The 20,622-nt window shown below is 44.4% G+C and overlaps 2 protein-coding genes across 2 annotated transcripts in view; one reads left to right on the top strand and one right to left on the bottom strand.

Moving 5' to 3' along the window:
- The window catches only part of ZC3HAV1 (zinc finger CCCH-type containing, antiviral 1), a 54,808-nt gene extending 40,958 nt beyond the window's left edge, over nucleotides 1–13,850 (top strand). Inside the window, exons 10-13 of the mRNA XM_024555027.4 lie at nucleotides 4,508–4,598; nucleotides 5,334–5,464; nucleotides 5,830–5,963; nucleotides 13,312–13,850. Of these exons, the coding sequence (XP_024410795.2) occupies nucleotides 4,508–4,598; nucleotides 5,334–5,464; nucleotides 5,830–5,963; nucleotides 13,312–13,580 (625 nt within the window). The 3' untranslated portion in view covers nucleotides 13,581–13,850. The remainder of the gene's footprint in view (nucleotides 1–4,507; nucleotides 4,599–5,333; nucleotides 5,465–5,829; nucleotides 5,964–13,311) is intronic.
- The window catches only part of FMC1 (formation of mitochondrial complex V assembly factor 1 homolog), a 394,222-nt gene that overhangs the window by 202,971 nt on the left and 170,629 nt on the right, over nucleotides 1–20,622 (bottom strand). The gene's annotated exons all lie outside the window — the stretch shown is intronic.

Raw genomic sequence — 20,622 nt, 5'->3', positions numbered from 1 at the left:
AGGAAAAAAGGGTTGGGGTAGCCGCCTGAGCAAGGGGGTTTGGGGAAAGATAAAGCTGACACAGGGGATTTTTAGAGGAAATTGTGCTGTGGGGGATTCATTGTAACTCTCCTTTGTGTGCTCGTGAAACTCAGTAAAATCTACATTATTCATGAACATTTTTGGAGTTGGATTTTTTTTGCTGGGTGGTGTGTGATGATATAAAACAGATTTTAAGGCAGGTGCCAAATCAAGGTGTTTTAATTAGGTCCTTTTGGTCGTAGGAATTAAGGTATTTCATGGAAGAGGGAATTACTAAAAGGATAAACATGGCGTAAGGAGGAAAACATTTCACAAGAATCAAAGGATGGGAAGAACTGAGCTGTGTCAGGGCCTCTGGAGTGGGAGTCCGTTCCAATTCTGCTCTAGAACCTGAGAGGTGGGGGAGTCACAGGTCCTTGCCTCCAGCATGTGCTCCAACTGGGAACGGCACCTACAACCCAGGTGTGAGCCCTGACCGGGAATTGAACTGGTGACCTTTCACTTTGCGGGACAATGCCCAACCAACTGAGCCACACCAGTCAGGGCTATTTTTAATTATTTGAGGACCCTCCATACCATTTTCCATAGTGGCTACACCAGTCTGCATTCCCACCAACAATGCATGAGGGTTCCCTTTTCTCCACATCCTCACCATCACTAGTCATTTGTTGATTTATTGATGGTAGCCATTCTAACAGGTGTGAGGTGATACCTCATTGTGGTTTTAATGGGCATCTCTCTGATAATTAGTGACATTGAGCATCCTTTCATATGTCATTGGCCACCCATGTACATCCTCTTTGGAGAAGTGTCTACACAGGTCCTTTGCCCATTTTTAAATTAGATAGCTTTCCTCTGAATTTCTTTCTTAACCCCAAGAGTTAGAATCAGATTGGCTTAGCCATCTAAGGTCCCGTCCAGTGTTTTAGCTGTTCAAGTTAATAAAGTAAAAATAGTGCAGGGTGGGGAGGAGTAAAGTTGACTCCCTCACGAGGCTCGCGTTCTGGTGGAGAAGACCATTGGGTGGAGTGGTTACATGTTAGCAGAGCAGCAGGACAGGAAGGGGTTGCTCTTTTCCTTCAGGCAACCAATGAGATCCTTGTAGCTATTCCTTGTTCCTTTGATGGTTCTGGCAGGATGTTTTGACAAAATTTCGTTTAAACCGTATTCCTTGGAGCAACCTGTTGTTCTGACTTTTTAATTTTTTTTAAAGATTTTATTTATTTTTAAAGAGAGGGGAAGGGAGGGAGAGAAACATCAGTGTGTGGTTGCCTCTTGTGCGCCTCCTACTGAGGACCTGGCCTGCAACCCAGGCATGTGCCCTGAGTGGTAATCGAACCGGCACCCCTTTGGTCCTCAGGCCAGCACTCAATCCAGTGAGCCACACCAGCCAGGGCTGACTTTTTAATAAGTCTTACACTCCCCTTCAGTCTTGACCAGGGAGACCATACACTGTTCCCTATCTGGATAGCAGAAACTGTCCCGACCGAGTCCCTCTCAACTTCAAGCTGGGTGGTTCTTTCTGTGTACATATATTTCCGAGGGAAGGAATTGGTCTGTGACATTTCCAGATATTTCATGAAGTCAGCCCATTGTCTGTCTCAGTAGTTTACATGTCACATTTGCCTCATGCTTTTCCATTTGCTCTTCCCCTTCTCTGGAAGCATCCGCCCCATTGGTCATATGAATCCAGCATCTTTCACGGCCCAGCTTGAATGCCACTTTTCCCATGTAAACCTTTCTGGGGACTGTCCTCCACTTAGTAAGTCTCTTACAGTACTTACCCGGTCTGCCTTATAATGTAGTTATTTTTAACCACCTTCCCTAGCAGAACTCGCCCTTCCTCTTCCCTCCCCTCCACAGTCTTCAGCTCCTCAATGCTCTTGAGCTGCTTCACACAATGAACGGTATACAGTGATACTACGTGGACAGCTGAGTGAGTGCATGAAAATGAGTTGCCCAAACCTTGTTAGTGGGGGGTCATGTAGAGGACCAGATTTAATCCTGCCACCACCAGCCCGGAGGGGACACATTTCCTTTGGGATAAGATAGGGCTGTGAGCGCCATCCTGAAGAGTCCAAGGAGAAGTGACCTATCTGTAGTACACTTCGTTGTTGATGGGCACTTTGATACAATTTGATCTCTGCACTGTGCAAATTCAGTATGGAAACCTTGAGTTTAAAACACAGATACATTGGGGTTAATCTCTTGTCCCAAAAGAATCTTTCTTTTACAAAAGGGGATCGGTAAAGTTTTTACCCCTTAAAGCATTTTTTAACTTAATGATTTCATTATGGAAAATTTCAAAGTGAAAGCAGAGAGAAATTGTGTAATAAATCCCTGTGTGTTACTGGGGGACTATCTAGGGAAGCCCAACTTCAGTGAGTGGAAATATTCGGCCGTTCTTGTTTTGTCTGTCTCCACCCTCGTCTTGAAGTTTTTTCTTTTGCTTAAATATTTTCATGTATAAATTTCACACATCATATCATTTCACTGCAAATACTTCAGGTGTGTCTAACAGTTTTAAAAAATGATACAATACCATTAACCCACCTAACAAAATTAAGAATGATTCCTTAATATCTAATATTCAGTTCATATTCTATTTTTTCCCATTGTCTCAAAAATAACTTAATAATTGATTTATTCTAATTTATATCAAAATAGGGTGTGAATATTTCATTTGTTACATTTGTCGCTTAAGCTTCTTTTAATCTATTACAGTTTCCCCTCCTCTACTTTTTTTTGTAAGAAATGAGGTGATTTGTCCTACAGAATCTCCCAAATTCAAAATATAGCAAATTGTATCCTCATGGGGTTATTTGAGTGTAATTTCTGTGAATTGATGGTTAGATTTAGAGGACTGATTAGATTCAGGTTCTCTTTTTGATCAAAAATAATATACTGGGTCTGGCACAAATAATACCCCCTTTTTAATTACATAAACATCTTTCATTACAAAATCATAAGCGTGTAATTCGGTAACATACAATTCACGCTCAAGCACACCACATGACATTTTAGGTGACACGTTCAAATTGCTGCCCATCTCATGTGAGACATTCACGTCCCCTACCGACCACACTCAAGCAGGTGTTACTTCTGCCGGACCCTGTACACGGTGTTTTTGACTTCCTGGCACATGTTACGCTGAGAGGTCTATGAAGATGGGAGTGTGGGTTCAAGTCATTTCAGTCCGATCCCTCCATCATCATAGTCTCCATGTGGACTTCTTCTTCTTCTTTTTAAAAGATTATTTATTTTTAGATACAGGCGAAGGGAGAGAGAGGAAGAGAAGCATCAGTGTGTGGTTGCCTCCGTGCTCCCCGCACTGGGGACCTGGCCCGCAACCCAGGCATGTGCCCTGACTGGGAATTGAACCAGCAACCCTTTGGTTTGCAGGCCAGTGCTCAATCCACTGAGCCACACCAGCCAGGGCTCCATGTGGACTTCTACGTAATGGTTTTAATAGCTATTGACGGTCATTGTGCAGACCCATTATTTCACGAGAGGTAACACAGGGTGCTTTTCTAATTCTGTCAGTTCATCTGCAATTAATCGCTGTGAGTTGCCTATAAAGAACTATAGTTTACCTTGAAATAAAATCGTAGGCAGCAGGAATTTTTTCCTCTGTATCTTTAATATAGTTAAATGTTTATTATTTGACAAAGAAGTCAAAGGACACACACTTACTTAATGCTAACATGTTAGGACTTTTGAAGGTTGAGCAGAAATATAAAAAAATCAATGCTTTTCCATTTTAAATGAATGGGAAAATAACATTGAATTAATTCACTAAAGTTTGAATAATTTCTGCATTTTCAAAAAGCGTGGTTTGCCCTGGCTGAGTGGCTCAGTTGGGTGGAGCATCATCCTGTGTACTGAAAGGTGGCGGGTTCGATTCCTGGTCAGGGCACATACTGAGGTTGCAGGTTCAATCCCTGGTCAGGACGTGTACGAGGGGCAACTGATCAATGCTTCTCTCTCACATTGATATTTCTCTCCCTCCGCCCCTCCCACTCTCCCTTCATCTCTCCTTAAAATCAATCAACATATCCTTGGGTGAGGATTAAAAACATAAATAAAAATAAATCAATAAAAGGCATGATTACTGGTATATCTACAGGAGAAATATGCAGGGAGCCCTGACTGGTGTTGCTCAGTGGATTGAGTGCCAGCCGGCGAACCTAAACATCACAGGTTTGATGCACATGCCTGGGTTGTGCGCTAGGTCCCCAGTTGGGGGCATGTGGGAGGCAACCAATCGATATCTCTCTCACACATCGGTGTTTCTCTCCATCTCTTTCTCCCTCCATTCCCTTTTAAATAAGTAAATAAATAAAGGAAATAGGCAGGGATATAACCCAAAGAAAAACACAACGAAAAAATTATCTAAGAAACCTTTACTTAGAAGCAGGAAGTTAAGGGCAAGAAGTACTTGGGCATCTGGAATGGGGGCCAAGTGTATTCTCTCTCTCTTTTGTAGCCATCAGCCGGCGCAGACCCAGCCAGAGACTGTGGCCTCGACCTCTCATTCTCAGTGGACATTATCCTCCACCGCCTTGAATGGATATGAGGTACTTGGTTTTTACCTTTTTACCTTGGTGGGTGAATTGTTGGAAGGTGGGGAAAAGCACTTTGTTACAAACAGGTATTTGTTTGCATGAAAGAACAAGTTGCTGCTTCTGTAAAACTCTTGGATCAAGAGGCAAAGGCAGGCAGCTACATGGTGATTCTGTCACTCTCCCGGGGAGCCTCGTTGTTTCCAGGGTCCCACCACACATGATCTCCCTGGGGCAGGCCCTCGTGAAAACTCCGTGAGATGGATACTAGCAGCTTGCTTTATGGGCGAGAAAACCGGAACTCAGAGAGTAAAACTGACTTGTCCATTCATCCGAGTTAACAAGCTGGTTTCAAGGGGAGTCACACAAACTGTGCCTCACCTGGTCACCTAGCCTGGTTGGGGCAAGACTTCCTAGATGGTTTAGCTGCCACGTGATGCTCCAGCTTGGGGTCCAGGCTGCTTTGCTTGGGCTGCAGGGGCGCCTTCGATGTTTCTTCCCTACACTGGCTTTAGGCAAGGGACTTGCTGGTCGCTGGACTAAATCAGACAACTCGGGGCATAGTGTTTTGTTAGCTGTGGCAGCCTGAACAGACGGGCCCGGTGTCACCTAGGTCGTTACTGGAGTCAACTGCCAGAGCCGGCGTATCCCCCCTGCTGTCGTCGGCAATGGCATAGGTGCCAGCCATGTGGAAGTAGCATGCCTTAAATGTTTCCTGTTCCACGTTTTTATATCTAATTTTTTTTTTAGTTGTTTGAGATCAGTAACCATCTCACAGATTATGTCAGAATAAGTGAGCTTTTTAAAGCGACGATGAAAACGGTCAAGATTGAAAAGATCAGGAAGATCGTGAATGCACAGCTCCTGATTGCTTTTAAAAGGTAGGTGGCCGTGTTTCTCCACACAGTTTAAAAGGATCATTTAAGGTCTACCCTTTCGGATTTATATTCACTGGTTTCTTTTGGTAGTTGGCAGTTTCTTCAGTCTCTGGTTCTCACTGTGTAAACGCGAGCTTCTCTCTTTTAGCCTTGGTTTTACAACGCAGTCATTTCCTGTGTCTGCCATTTAAAAGTTCTCATCAATATATATATATATTTTTTACAGCTCTTGTCTTAGAGTAAGTAGCTCCATTCTGAATGCCAATGAAATGAATTTGTAGGACAATGAGACTATAGTTATCGTTAATGTTATGAACCTGAGAGGAGAGGAATGTTCTTGGTGCTAAGTTTCACTTTTCCTGTATTAGGAAAAAAGAGAAGATGAAGAATGACAATGAAAAAACCCTCTTTTATGCCACAAGCCGCGCCCATGTAGATTCTATCTGTGCGAATAATTTTGACTGGACCAAGCACGGGACTCCTGATACCCGATATGGAAAAGGTTTGTACTGGGATAGAGAGGCCTGGCTTATGTAGGCCATAACGCGAGCTCTGCATCTGCTTCCGCTATGAGGTATATGTGGTTATTTTGTATTAACTGGAATGCCCAGGCGTTCGCCATGATGGAGAGAAAATGAGCTTGCTTTCACCTTGAGTACCCAAATTAGAGGGGTATATTGACATGGGACTTGATTGCTGCCCCTTAGTCCTACTCCTGCCTTCCGTTTTTGGTGGAGAAAGCTTCCCTTTTTCATGAAATACCTTAATTCTCTGAGACTCTTTGCTCTCATACATGCTTGGCAAGAATACACCACCTGTTGGCTACCTTGTCTACCAGTATTACTCAGTGCTGGCTGTGGCTCCTCCTGACCTATGTCTGTCCCATCGAAGCCACTCGAAGTAGCTTTCTACTGTCACAGATGGGTTCTAGTCAGAGATGGGAGAAGAGGCTCCTCTATCGCAGGCCAAGCTGGGTCCCCTGGGGACTGAAGTCACACAGGTCTGCCCACGTGCAAAGTCTTTTCAGCTCTTTCTGTTTGCTCCTCCACTTCATGCAACTCTTAGAAACAAACCAATAAACACCAAAGAATTGATCACCTTAAAGGAGTAAGTAATAGTTTATTAAGTTTCAAAGTGGGCTCAGCTCATACAACTGAGATTAAATTCATGCCCCCACCCCTGCCAAAAAAAAAGGCAAGAAGCCAGTCAGTCAGTTAACAGATATTTTTGAGAGCCTGCTATGTGCCAGTTAGGGGGGGACACAGTGGTGAACAAGTTAGACATCCCCGCCTCCTGATGAGTTAAATGATTTCCCGTGCAGCTGCTGTGAGGAAAGGAATAGGTCCTGTGGACCCCGATGCAGCCCGGAAGGTGTTCCCAAAGAACGGCATGCAGGGGGCCCATCAGCCTCGTAGACTCCGCGCGTAGAGCAAGGGACAAGTGGAGCAAAATATGGCCGCACGGTGGAGTTTACATTTGACCCAAAGGGCGTTGGAAGCTAATGAAAGGTTTTAACCCAGGGGATGGCCTGAAGAGAGTTTCATAAGTTTATTAAGTTTACATGCATCACTGAGACTTACCTAGACAAGTTTGCAGAAAGTGGGTAACCATCTTGAGTGAGGTACAACATGTATGAAGTTTAAACCCATCAGCTTCTCATAGTCTGTGTGTCAGAGCTCAGATATTTATCTTAGAAAGTGGAAATACGGCCTATCACTGACTCTGATAGTGACTGACATGGGTGTGTAGTCTGTTTCTCCTCTTGTCTAGACTGAAGAGTGCTGAAATCCTCTGAAATATGTATTTGATGGTTTGTTTTTAAAGATTTATTTATTTATTTTTAGAGAGAGGGAAAAGGAGGGAGAAAGAAAGGGAGAGAAACATCAATGTGTGGTTGCCTTACATGCACCCCCTACTGGGGACCTGGCCGGCAACCCAGGCATGCATCCTGTCTGGGAATCGAACCAGCAACCTGTGGCCCTTGGGTTCACAGGCCGGCACTCAATCCACTGAGCCACTCTAGCCAGGGCTCTGTTTAATGGTTTGATGGTATTACTCACTTGCTATTGTTTTTCCTTTAACTTGGTAAAAGGGGAGAGTTGTTGACAGCCAGGAGAACGCCCTGTGCAACAAGGATGTGGTCTGCAGTTCTCACAGATAGGCAGGTGTTTCTCAAGGAAATTGGCCTTTTTCCCATGCCTCCCTCTCTTGTGTAGGTCAGGGAGTGAGCCTTCTGCTTGGCTTGTCTCCTGTTACACAGAATTAGGAGATGTTTCTGTTTTGTTTGTGTTTCTTTTTAATGTGAGCTCTCTGTTCTCACTACCCATGACGCTATTAGTCCTGGCTAGACTGGCGTGAATCACTGGATCCATTATCTTAAGAAGGTCGGGCAGTTATCCTGAAAGAAGCCAAGTGGTCAATCACGAAGATACTGCTACTCTCTGAGGGAAAACAGAGGCCCCTGGTGCATGTGTGAAACCACTCCGGTGGGGCTACTGGCTGCATTAATTCGTATGTGACTGTGTTTAAGGGGTATTGAGCAAAAAGATGTGTCTGGAAAAATAGAAGGGCTCTGGGCCATGCCTTTATAATTGGGGGTGGAAAGCAGGTTTCTACTGGGAGATGGAGGGTAACGAGGGAAAACAGGTTAGTAAGAGTGTTCATAAGAGCTAGAAAGTTAGGCTGCAATTGCCGATCAGTCTGGACCAAGGAAAAGAACCTCAGCATTTGGGTAAAAGCCACTCAATTCCATTGTCAGAGGAGGTTTTAACAACTAAGATTTGGATAAAAAGTAGAAGCAAGGTGAAATTAGGAAAAGAAGCACGTTTGGGGGATGGCTCAGCAAAGAAGGGCTCAAGAGGCCTTCTTGACCCAAGAGGCTAGACAGGGGGCATAGAAGGCCAGGGAACATATTTAGCATTCGGAGTGCCACACATTTCAGAGCTAGAAAACCTCCTAAGATTCTGCAGCCCAGGTACTTCAGGATGCTGAATGGTTAGGAAGCAAGAGAAACAAGACTGTTATTTTTATGAGTGTCTATATAGGAAGCTCGAAAGAATCTATGGAGAATTGGAATGCTGGTGTTCTCTACAGGAAATGAGACCCCTGCTTCCCTCTGCCATTGGACCCCTGTGTGATCTTTGACTCCTAGCCCCAGGCCCAGAACATGGAGCCCCAGGCCCCTTGGAGGACTGAGTCAGAGCCAACCTGCCTGTTCGTGACTCTCAACTAGAGAGGGATCTTTTCCCTGGTCTTAGAGTTTTGTCTAGGTAACAAAGCCCATTATCATCATTATTTTTATTATTAATTGATTTGAGAGAGAGAGAGAGAGAGAGAAGCATTGGTTTTCTGTGCTTGATTACACTTTCAGTGGTTGATGCTATATGTGCCCTGACCCGGGATCAAACCCACAACCTCGGCACATTGGGACGACACTCTAACTGACCGAGCTACCCGGCCAGGGCCCAAGCTCTTTATTTGCTCAGTGCTTGTCTAGGACCTGTTTTGATTATCAGAAGCTGACCGTGATTCTTTCTTTCTCCTTATGCATTCCTTCCAAAGATTCTAATCCTGTGTGAGGCAAAGAATGTGTCTGGATAAATAAAAGATGGTTATGTATTTTTAAAAAATGCAAAAAAGAGAAAAAACACAATGTCTTTGACAGTACTATCCCATTACATCAGTTATCCCGAGTAGATGAAAATATAAATAAAGTAGATTTTAGAAAATCAGCATATTACAAAGTCTTAAGTGTGACTTGCAGGACAAACAAAAGCTAGAACTAGGCAAAAATAAAAAGACGGGAGCAGAGTGTTTCTGAAGAGGAGAGGCAGCCGAGGCCTGGGCGGCTGCATGTAGGTAGCACAGGTTTGGTGGGAGTGGCCAAAGATGAGGCTGGCGGCACAGGCGGGGGCTCAGATCCCAAGAAAGATTGCGTGCCACCTTAAAGGGATGGCTTTTTTCCCCGCGGGCGGGCACAGACAGCGGCGGCTTTAGGAAGGACTGATGTGATGACCCTGGCTGTGCTGTGAAGAAAGGCTGGGTGAGACCATGTCTGGGGGTAGAGAGAATGTGAGGAGGTTCTTTCAAGGGACCAGGCCAGATGTAAGGTGGCCTAGGTCCAGGTGGTGGCAGAGAGATGGGCAGGCCCTTGGGTTTCAGGGGATCTGTTCCCGGCAAGTATTTGCAACAAAACAGAGTCCAGGTGTGAGGGGAGTGGGCTTTGAGGTTGGGTCTCAGGGTAGGATCAGTTGAGCAGATACAGAGTCCATATAAGCATGATTTTAGAACAACTGATTGTTGTTCTTTTTTTTTTTTTTTTAAGATTTTATTTATTTATTTAGACAGAGGGGAAGGGAGGGAGAAAGAGAGGGAGAGAAACGTCAATGTGTGGTTACCTCCTGTGCGCCCCCTACTGGGGACCTGGCCTGCAACCCAGGCATGTGCCCTGACTGGGAATTGAACTGGCGACCCTTTGGTTCACAGTCCGCGCTCAATCCACTGAGCTATACCAGCCAAGGCTGATACTTCATTTTAAAAATCAGTCATTTAGGGTAATAGCTACTCTTTTGAATGGAGAATGATAAAAATGTCTTCCAAAGATCTAGAATACCTGTATAAAGAATCCTTTTTCGTTGACTTTCCAAGGCTTTCATCCAGCTATCACGGAGAGAGAAAAATAATCCAAGATTATCAAATCAGCACTCAGGCTTTCTTACAAAATAGAAAAGATATTGATTGAAGTATAAAAGTAGCTCAGTGCCATTAAAACATATACAAGTATCTCTGAATGTTGAAAATAGATTTTATGGCTTTATCAAGCAATTAAAGTGCACACTGAAGAAAAATGTGGATGGGATTCCTGTCTATTGATTTAATTCCATTTTCTTGAAGCCAAATCTGTTTTCACCTGTCACTCCTGCTATTTATTTTACACCTTTTACACGCATAACTGGAATCCCCTCATCTGGAAATGTTAGCTTTCTGGAATGTAACTCAGAACCTGGAAGAGCGAACAATTCTGCTACGGTGGCCTGAGTTGTCATCAAATTCCAAACTGAGGATCCTGTGTGTTTATCCTGGGGAGCACCTCAGAATCCACTTAGTCTTGCTTCAGAAACCGTGGAGAGGGTTTTGTCAGCCCAACAAGAGTGGAGTGTGGGAGAAAAGAGATGCTAGAGGCAGGTAGCAAGAAGAGAGCACACAGCTTTTGAGTGGGGAGTGAGGAGAAGTGATCTGCGAGACACAAACAAAACACGATATTTTTTTCTCATGCTGTGGCCATTTGAGTGGGAATAGAAGGCTCTGTTCACCTTAGTGACAGCATGGGGCAGCCTGTGTGGTAACGCCACTTGTCAGAGTCGACTTCTGATATTATCAGTAAGGAAGGGATCAACTGAGTTAGTTCCACTTTTGAAATCACAGAAATGTATATGCTAGAGACAGATTTCTTTCCAAATAGCTTCAATTGATGAGAAGTTCTGGAAATTGACATAAGAGGAATGGTTCTTTGCAGACACTTAAGAAATGAGGTATGATGATGTAGAGAGATGGGTAGTGTCCTCCAGATAGGTGGTGGGTGCCCGGCACAGTGAGAAGCAACATAAAGAATGCACAGCTGCACCCCGATGGCTCGCAGAGGCTGCAGCAGAGCTGTACAGAATGCAGGCGCAATTGCCCACCTGTTAAAGCGGAGGGGCTGCAACCAGCTGGGATGGGGGGTCGTTGGCAATGACAGAGGTGGGCAGAGTGGGGGGCCCAACAGACATGTGGTAGGATGATGATTTTTTAGTGTGTGTATCCTGGTCATTTTCCACTTATCTACTGGCCCACTTTATAAGGTTGTGAAAAGATCCTGATGGACTTACCATCTCCCCACATAGGCTAGTTTTGTTCCCACATCAATAGGAAAAAAACGTAAAATAAAATGGGGGGGGGAGTGAAAAAGCAGTTCAGAGAAAAAAAGCATATGAAATAATGCCAGTAAGCTTATGAAAAGATGCTCAATGTCACTAGTATTCAAGGAAACATTAAAATCAGATTTTTTTTTGCCCAGTATAATGATAGATAATATCTAGTGTTGGCAAGGAAGTGGGGAGACAGGACTTTCTTCATTGTTGATGGTAAAGTTTTCAGACCAGTTCTGGAGCATGATTCGCAATGTCTGTCAAAATGTAACGTGTTCACGTCCTTTGACTCGGCCATGCTCGGTGTACAGTCTGTTCTACAGAACTCTGTAAAGGTTCTCAACGGTGTATTTGCTAGGAGGTCTCAGAAGCATTGGTTTACAAGTGGTTTTGGTAGTGGCAAAAAAGTGAAATTGACCCATGTTTTCATCGGTATAGGAGTAGTTAAATTGTATATCCCCACAGTGGAATCTTACACAGCTGTGCAAAAGAATGGGGTGGGGTTAGATGTGCTGACTGACAGCAAGATTTCTAGGACTAAAGTGGAAAATAAAAAAACCAGTCGTAAAACAGTTCCTGTTGTTTGCTGTTTATGAACAAATAAAAAGAAAGCCATTTGAGTGTATACGTATTAAATGCCTAGGAATGGGGAGGGGACGGGCAATGGCAGCTCCGTAGAGTTGGACTTGAATTTTTCATGCTACATACTATTGAACATCATTTACCCAGAATGTCAAGTAGCTGACCTATTCAGGATGAAGAGTATTTCAGGAAAATTTGAACATCTGAATTATAAAAATAATAATGAAGAAGAAAAACAAAATAAATGGAAAAAGTGTTAAACATTTGTTACTGTAAATATAACATTCATTTTAATTCGGACTTTTTGCGTAGAAAATCAGAATTTTCCACATAGACTCATTTCCTTTAATGAAGGCAGAAAAGCATCTGGCAAGGCTAAAAATAAAAATAGGAAATTTTAAATTGTCAGGAAATCATCGTTGATCTGCTGAGTGTGGGAATCCCTGCGATTATCAGAGGTCTTAGATTTGAGGGTGATGGATCAATTGTCAGTGAAGAGCTCTGCCAGGGTCACTTGCTTGGCCTACTGTACCTGTTCCTTTCACATTATTTGTGACCTTCCATCGGGGGCAAATGGCCTTTGTCCCCTACACTGGTAAAGGGCCTGAGCTGGAATGTCTTTGGTTCATCAGTTATAATTCGGCTCCCCCTGCACGAACCGCACGAATCAGATCACGGTGACACCACCAACCACTCGGTCTTTGTCCCCAGTGGCTGTCACCGTCTCCGGGACCCCCTCACAGTAGCCACTGTCTCTGTTAGCCCAGTGGGGTTCGTACACTGTACGCGAGTTGACTTGTGTAGTAAGCGTTTTGTAAGGACAAAGGAAAGGTTATGAGTGTCAGGAAGGTATTGTTGACCTCTGCTGAGTCCAGCGATTTCCCACCCTTTTCCTCTCGCGGCACACATAAACCGATCGCTAAAATTCTGCAGCACACCGAAAATATATTCTTCGCAGATCTGACAAAGAAGATAGGTATAATTTTGATTCATTCACACCAGATGGCTCTTTTTGTTGTTGTTGTTCAAGTACGGTTTTCTGCCTTTTCTCCCCACCACCCCAGCCCTCCCCACCTCCCTCCCCTGTTTCCACCCCCCTTGTTATTGTCCATGTGTCCTTTATGATTGTTCCCGTAAACCCTTCACCCTTTCCCCCCATTATCCCCTTCCCTCTCCCCTCCGGTCACTGGCGGTCTGTTCTCAATGTCACGGGTGGCTCTTGTGCTCATTCTTGTGGGGCAACCAGTTGCAAATCACTGGCTTAGTCAGTCGATGCTCCTCATTTCATGGTGTGTAAATGATCTTAAAAACGACATACCTTCTTTTGTACTAATTCCTACCCTTTTTTCTTATTATTTCTAGGAAATTACTTTATGAAAGATGCCATCTCTGCCCATAGGAGTTGCCAGTATGACCCCAAAAACACCGTTATGTTTGTGGCCCGCGTGCTGGTCGGAGACTCCATCGAGGGAAACAGGAGATACACGAGCCCCCCTTCACTGTGTGACAGCTGCGTGGATTCCAGGTTGAACCCTTCCGTCTTTGTCATCTTTCAGAAAGATCAGATTTACCCGGAATACATGATTGAGTATACCGAAGCAGATAAAGATAAGGCCTGCGTGATTAGTTAGAAATGACGAACACCCCGTCTTAAAGGATGCCGTAACCATTCCGTTCACGACAGAAGCAGATGGCCACAGAAAAAATAGTTAAACTTTTTTTTTTTTTACATTTGCTTGCCTCGTTATCAAATGCCTTGGATCAGTGGTTCCCAAACTTTGCTGCACATTTTAAATCATCTGGAAACTTAAAAAACTCCGAACGTCCAGGATGCATCCTGTTCCAACTACATCACTGTCCCCGTGGCTGACAGACAGGCAGCAGTACGGGGTGACAGAGGGTGGGAGTTTTAGTTACCTCTACCGCCTTAGAGGTAACTGGGAAAGACTGATTTCTGCAACTTCTGCGACTGGCAACCTTTCTCTCCCGACCACTCTTAGAGTTTACTGGATGGCCTGGTTTTGTTTGGGTTACATTGAAAAAGAATTAATTTGGGAACTTTGAGAGAAATCTAAAAATGCCTGTTGAAATAAGGACATAAGACAGTACCTCCGTGGATGGAAGATTGAAAAGCTGGGGGTGGGGAATGCCTAGGAATATGCAGGGGAGGAAGTAAAGGTAATTTAAATGCCATTACAGACACAGCTATAGTGCTGTACCTTTGTAGTGAAGCTGATTTGAGGCATACATTTCGTTATCTCTACGTTTATTTAGGGGGTGCTCCATTCAGGTCCACTCTGGAATTCAGTGAAAAGAGTTGCCAAGCGTGGCTCAGAGAGAAGCGCCAACTCGAATTGGTGGCCCAGTGAGGCCTTTATATACTTATAGCCAAGTAGACATTTATATCCTAACCAGTATGGTCCCAGAGAAGACTTCTTTCAGGTCGGCTTTCATGAGGCATGTGTGTCTTTTCGGAGTACTGGGTTGTAGTAACCGGGGTCACGCAATCATGACCGATAAACCCTAGCGCCCCTGTAGTTGTTGTCCGCCACGGCGGGTGAAGCTCCCCTGGGAATGAGGAGCAGGGCCCTCCTGTGGAAGGCTGGGCCCCCTACGGAGGAGGCGAGATTTGTTCCTGGTGAGCACGGAATCAGAACAAAGAGAACAGTGGCTCCCACGGGCCTCGTCCCTGCAAGGGGCTACTTTTTCTCAGTGGAACAGATTGTAACGCGGGAAGTGTAACGCAGTCAGTTTTGAGAGTGGCTGTGGTGTGCGCACCAAGTTCCTTCTTATGAGTCAGGTTTTTCCTTTCAGTTTTCCTTTTCGAACATTCCACCCACCCCCATCTCCAAAGTTGCCTGTTTTAGTTCCTGCCAGCAGGCCTGTTACGGAAATTAATGAGCATTCGAGATTTTATATTAGTCAGATTTTTGATCTGTGCAAAGCACGCCACCCTCCTTGGCTTAAAGGGCTGCACCAGTAACAAAAATGTTTGAAGCGTTTTTAGCGTAGGGCTATTTTCTGGGAGGCTTGCCACAGGTAGATACTCTCAGTCACTTTTTTTTTTATTCACGGTAGCTTCTGTTTTGGAGTTTTCATTTCCTGATCTTCACCCTCATGTTGCAGAGGTGCAATCTAGCCAACTCCATCTGACTGCCCGCTACACATCTCTAGTGGGATATTTCTCAGGCATCTCTACCTTGGCATGTCCAAAACTCCCGTTCCGCCTCCCTCAAACGAGGGCGCCGGCTCCTCCCCATATAGTGGGATTGCCATCCACACCTCTGCTCAGGCAGAGTTGCATCCAGAAGTCATCCCGACCCCTCCCTCTGACTTCCCCAAGGCTCCCAAGCTGTTCCCAAGTTGTTTTCCCTCTGAAATATCTCTTTGCCCCCTTCTAAGTTGTTCTCTACTTAGCAAGAATGCTGTATTTTTAAATTTTTTTACTTAATAATCTTTCAAAACACAAATCTGATCATGCCTTTAGAATAAAGTTCCAAATCATTATCCAAACCCCACGTGATTGCTCCCTTCTCTCCCCCCTCCGCCCATCATTTATCTTCTCCCACGAGAGCTGCTTGGGCTTTCTGTCAGTCCTTTGCTACCCTTTCCACGTAGCTCAGTGGTTCTCAGCTAGCACTCCTGCCTTTTTTTTTTTTTAATGACAAATACTTTGTAACATCCGCTTTATCATCCTCAAAATGCAATTCAGTGGTAACATACTCTACCTACACACAATTTTAGAAATAAGTTTAAGTAATAAGAACATAAAAGGGAAATAAAAAGTACACAACTCGGGCACGACTATAGTAGAAGACCTAACTAAGTAGTCAGATGTTTCCACCTACTTACAGTGAATAATTTGAACTTAAAGGAAGGTAGGAGATCAGAAGCTAATCTGTACAAAGAAGTGTGGGAAAATGCAACAGCAGGGATACAAGTGGACATTAGAATAGAAAGCAGTGATACAGTAACTTTCTAGCTTATGGTAATACGTATTTCTATAAGAACACCTTCATTGAAAGAAAGATACTATGCAAGACAATCTACAGATTGTCAAAACACAGAAAATGAGGACATGTATTTTTTGCAGACGTGCCGTAGATCATACACGAATGTCTAGTGAGACATTCAGAATTCGTATAGGGTGTAGAAGAATTCCTTACCGTGAGGAACTGTCCAACGTATTGCAAAGTGTTCAGCATACGTGGCCCTCACATACTAAGTGGCAGTAAAGCCCTTCCTACCCCCAGTTAAGGTGACAACCACACACCCTATCAGATCTAGTCACCTTTTTCAGAGCATTTTGTAATAACCCTTTCGCTGTCCTGAGATGACTCATAGATAATGCAATCTATTTACACACATGCATTTCTTTAAAAATCAACTGATTGCCTAACTCTGATGAGGGAGAAACAGGAGGAAAGCAATTTGTGATAAAAAAAAATAAACTGAATTTCAATGTGGAAATGCTCAGGCATGACTATGCCGTGCAACATCACGAGGTAGATACTTATTTCTACTTAGAGTGAATAGGGTTGGATTTAAGAGTCGATCAGAGGCTACTTCCTGTACAGAAGTATAGGCAGATGAAGGAAGTATAGGTCACGCTAGATGAAGACCAGTGTTGGGGTTAAGTCATAACAGACCATATACCTTATCTGGAAGGGAAGGGAAGGGAAAGAGCGAGATTACCTTCCTTTAAACAATGATAATAGGACAAGACAAATTACAGGTTGTCTAAGAGGAAAACATTTACTATATTCTCTCGGACAAGCTGTAGGTCCTCCATATATGTCCAGCAGGACATTAGAAAGTCGAATAGGTGCAGAATAATTCTTCGTTGTGTGGGGCTAGCCCATACGCTGCAGGACATCTGTTATCCCTGGCTGCATCCACTGAGTGGCAGTCATAGTTCCCGGTTATTATGACACCAACAACCCATCAATTTCCAAACTACCACTGCTGAGACCCACTGACTCAGTTCATTCGTAGCATCTTCAGATCAGCTTGTTTGCTTCCATCCGGAGTCCTATAGATGAAATCAGATGTTTGTCTCCCCGGTGCCCAGTTTTTAAAATACGGTGTGCCTTGCCCTGTTCATTTTCAGCATCTACCCACCTGGACGCTGTCTGTTTCTGCATTAGAATGTGAGCTCCTTGAGGGCCGAGTCAAGCTGTCTCATTCACTGTGCCATACCTCGTAACTAGCTGAGTGCTTCATATGCTGATACCATGAATTTTGCTGAATAAAGCTCCAACAATCTATATTTCAGTAGTGGCATTGTATTTCTTGTTCTCCAAGCTCATTCTGAGGCTCACACAAAGTACATAGTAATTTTGCTGTGCTGCCTGTTTTTACTTGATTTCTAGGTATCTCCAAAAGACCATCCACTGCAGACACCAATTTATTCACTGAGAGGTAGAGGATGTGCTTTTTTCCCTTCCAGCTTTATCATCCCAGGACTCACCACGACACCTCCAGGGAAAGGAAGGGTGGTGGTGATGGAGATGCCCCCAGCCAGTGGGCACATCTTTTGTTTAGGGGCTTAGAGACAGAGAGGCTGGAAGCTGCTATAAGACACCTTTCTTGGGGTCGGGTGGGGCCAGGGCCAGGCTGAGGCAGAAAAGGTAAACATGTAAATGTAGATGGTCATCAGAATTGTCCTAACGGTCACTCCTTTAAAGGCCCTTCTCATTGTTTAATCAGAATGGGTGGAGAGAGGAGGAAAATCCCTATGCGGCAGTGTAGCTTTGATTAAAGTGAAGGCAGAATTGCCCCTGACTTGGACCTCAGTGTAAGTAAAATAATGGATAGCCAGCCTGTTGCTGCCAGAGTGCCCTCGTTCAGATACACGAAAATGCTGTCAAATCAAGCATGAGCAGACGTGTGCGTCTTCCCAATTAGTTATTTGTCCTATTTGTTTATTTACTTCGTCATAGCAGGCTCTCAAGTGTTCAGACGTGTTTAATGTCGCTGTTCCCCACGGTTTTGTCCTCCTCGGCTTTTCATGCTTCATTTTTGCTGAGTGATCTTAACAACTCACAGCGTGCATTTAAAACTTATTACAATTGGTGAATTTTTGTGTAGCAGTTTTAATATTGAAGATGAAAGAAGATACACAACATTTTTGGCAAATTATGCTTTGTTATTTCAAGAAAGGTAAAAACACGACCAAAACGTAAAAAAAGATTTGTGCATTGAATGGAGAAGGTGCTGTGACTGACCAAATGTGTCAAAAGTGGTTTGTGAAGTTTCTTGGTACTATCGACATTTTGGCCAAATAATTCTTTGCTGAGGGGCTGTCTTATTATGCATTTGAAGATATTTAGCAGCACCCCTGGCCTCTACCCACTAGAAGCCAATAGTGGGAGATAGCTAACATTCTCAAAATACCCAGATCCAGAGAGTTATTGGTGAAAATGAAACATGTATCTTTTATTTTATGGAAAAAAGTAATGAATTTTTTGTCAACCCAAAACAACTCACTGCCTACCGAGCATCTCATCTTGGGTTGTCCATTGCAATCTCAACACGATAAAAACTGAGATTATAACCCCCCAAATCCTGTTTTCTCCTCCATTATTCTGTCTTGTCTTGCTTTCCTAGAAATACATTCTCACTGCTGCCAGGGATATTTCTAAGACACCTATCCTACAGTATGGCCAGGCACTGATTTAAGTTTAGGGATACAGCAATGAACAAGACCAATGAGATTCCTGCTTTCATGGACTTGACTTCTACAAGTGCATAAATAAACGAGAAGAAAAATTATCAGTGGTAAGTTCCATATGGAGACTGGGGAGCTACTTTAGCTTGGGAGGTCAGGAAAGGCCTTGCTGAAGAGAATACTTGAACTTCTAAGCTCGGAGTTGAATGGCAGAAAGGAGATCCCTAGATCAGGGGGAAAGCGGTCTAGGCAGGGGATCATGTCACTTCGCAACAGAAATTCCTGAAGTGGCTTCCCAAGTCTTCATATGAAGTCCAAACCTCTTAGCACGGCAGAGAAGGTCTTCCTTTCTCTAGGTTCTTTACATCATAGTGTTACAGAGCAAGGGGGTGGTGGTGGTTCCTTCACGATAAATTATTACAGAAAGGATTCCCCCTTTCTGTCTCTGGAGGTTCCTTCCCCCCACGCCCACCTGCTAGGTTCCCAATGCCCTCCGCCAGAGGAAAGACGTCTCTCAATGCCAGAGACTAGTGAAAAGGAAAGGAATTGTTTATTTAAAAGTTATACAAACTTAGAATAATGACCTAATGTCTTCAATAAGATACTAAAGTCCTTTAGAATACCCACAGATGCACAGTCCTTCCCTCTCCCTGTGCCCAGTCTGGGGTACCGTGTCTCAGGAAAAGAAGTAGAAGTCCGTGATTCAGGCTCCCAGCACCATCAGCTGTGTGGCTGCTGCAACCTCCAGTTAATCCAAAGCCGTGTGGCACCTTCTCATGGCCCAGCAGCAAGAGTCCTTTCTCCCCTTTCTCTATGGCTGCAAAGTCTCTCCTGCTGCCTAAGCCGCGTGGCAAGAAGAAGCACTCCAAAACCTCGTCCTCTTTACTCTCCTTCAGAACCGCGTGGTCCTTTTCCCCACTTCAGAACCTCGTGGTTCTCCTCTTTTTCTTCAGAACCACATGGACCTTTATCTATCTACTTGCTTCAGAACCTCGTGGTTCCCCCATTTACTTCAGAGCCGTGTGGTCTACTCCCTATTTACTTTGGAGCCGCGTGGTCTCCTCTTTTCTCCCCCCAAACCTTGTGGTCCTCCCCAGTCTTTGGAGCCACGTGGTCTCTTCTTTTCTATGGCTGCCAGGCCTAGGTTTAAATCCCAGCGCCCATCTTCCTTTGCAGCCCCATTTCTGACTCCTCCTACAGTCAGTTACACCTGCCAGCATCCCTGTATTCTTCCAGCTTTACTGGGCTGCCATAGTAAGTCTGGGCAGGTTTGGCCCCATGGCATGGAGCCAATCATCTCCACGCTCTCACGCAGGCCCTGTAACCAGGGGGGAGTTACTTCCCAGTCCCATCCTGGGTGGAATTTGGTCCCATTCCCCTGGCTCAAAGCATGGCCACAGCTACTTAACACATCCATTAAACCAGTTAAAGGTTATAGATATGTTAAATGACTGTGCCAGGGGTTAGCTGCAAAGCTCTTGCTACCCAAAACAGCTCTGAATGGCCCTGTTCCATGTGTCCCATCCCCCTTGGCTCAGGCCTGTGGGGGTGAAGACATCCTACATACATTTTTCTAATATTTCCTGGACACCCCGAGTCCTGGACCCCATTACAAATCCCTTCTTGGGGCCCTCCTCTTCGCTGCACCCTGCTTCAATAGGGCATGAACTCACTGGGCCCTCAGAACAAACATCAATGAGGCTGGTGGAATTCCTGGGTTATGTCTTACTCGTCTTTGTACTAGGTCACTGCATTAGCTCAATAAATGTTCATTAAGTGAGCACAGTGTGGAGCCAAAAAGATAGCTGCTTAATCAATGTACAGGTCTAGACCTGTGCTGTCCACAGAAATAGCGAGTGAGCCGCATGGTTTATTAATGAGATACTTAGCATTTTCTTCATTCTAAATCTTCGAATTCCAGTGTATGCATTTCACACGGCACGGGTCACATTTCAAGTGCTCCAACAGCCACGTGTGTCTGGCTAGTGTCCACCTGCTCAGAG

This window comes from Desmodus rotundus, chromosome 6 (assembly GCF_022682495.2).
Source record: "Desmodus rotundus isolate HL8 chromosome 6, HLdesRot8A.1, whole genome shotgun sequence".
NCBI classification, from domain to species: Eukaryota; Metazoa; Chordata; class Mammalia; order Chiroptera; family Phyllostomidae; genus Desmodus; species Desmodus rotundus.
Note: the sequence above shows the minus strand (reverse complement) of the source record. Positions and strands in the feature narration are given on the sequence as shown.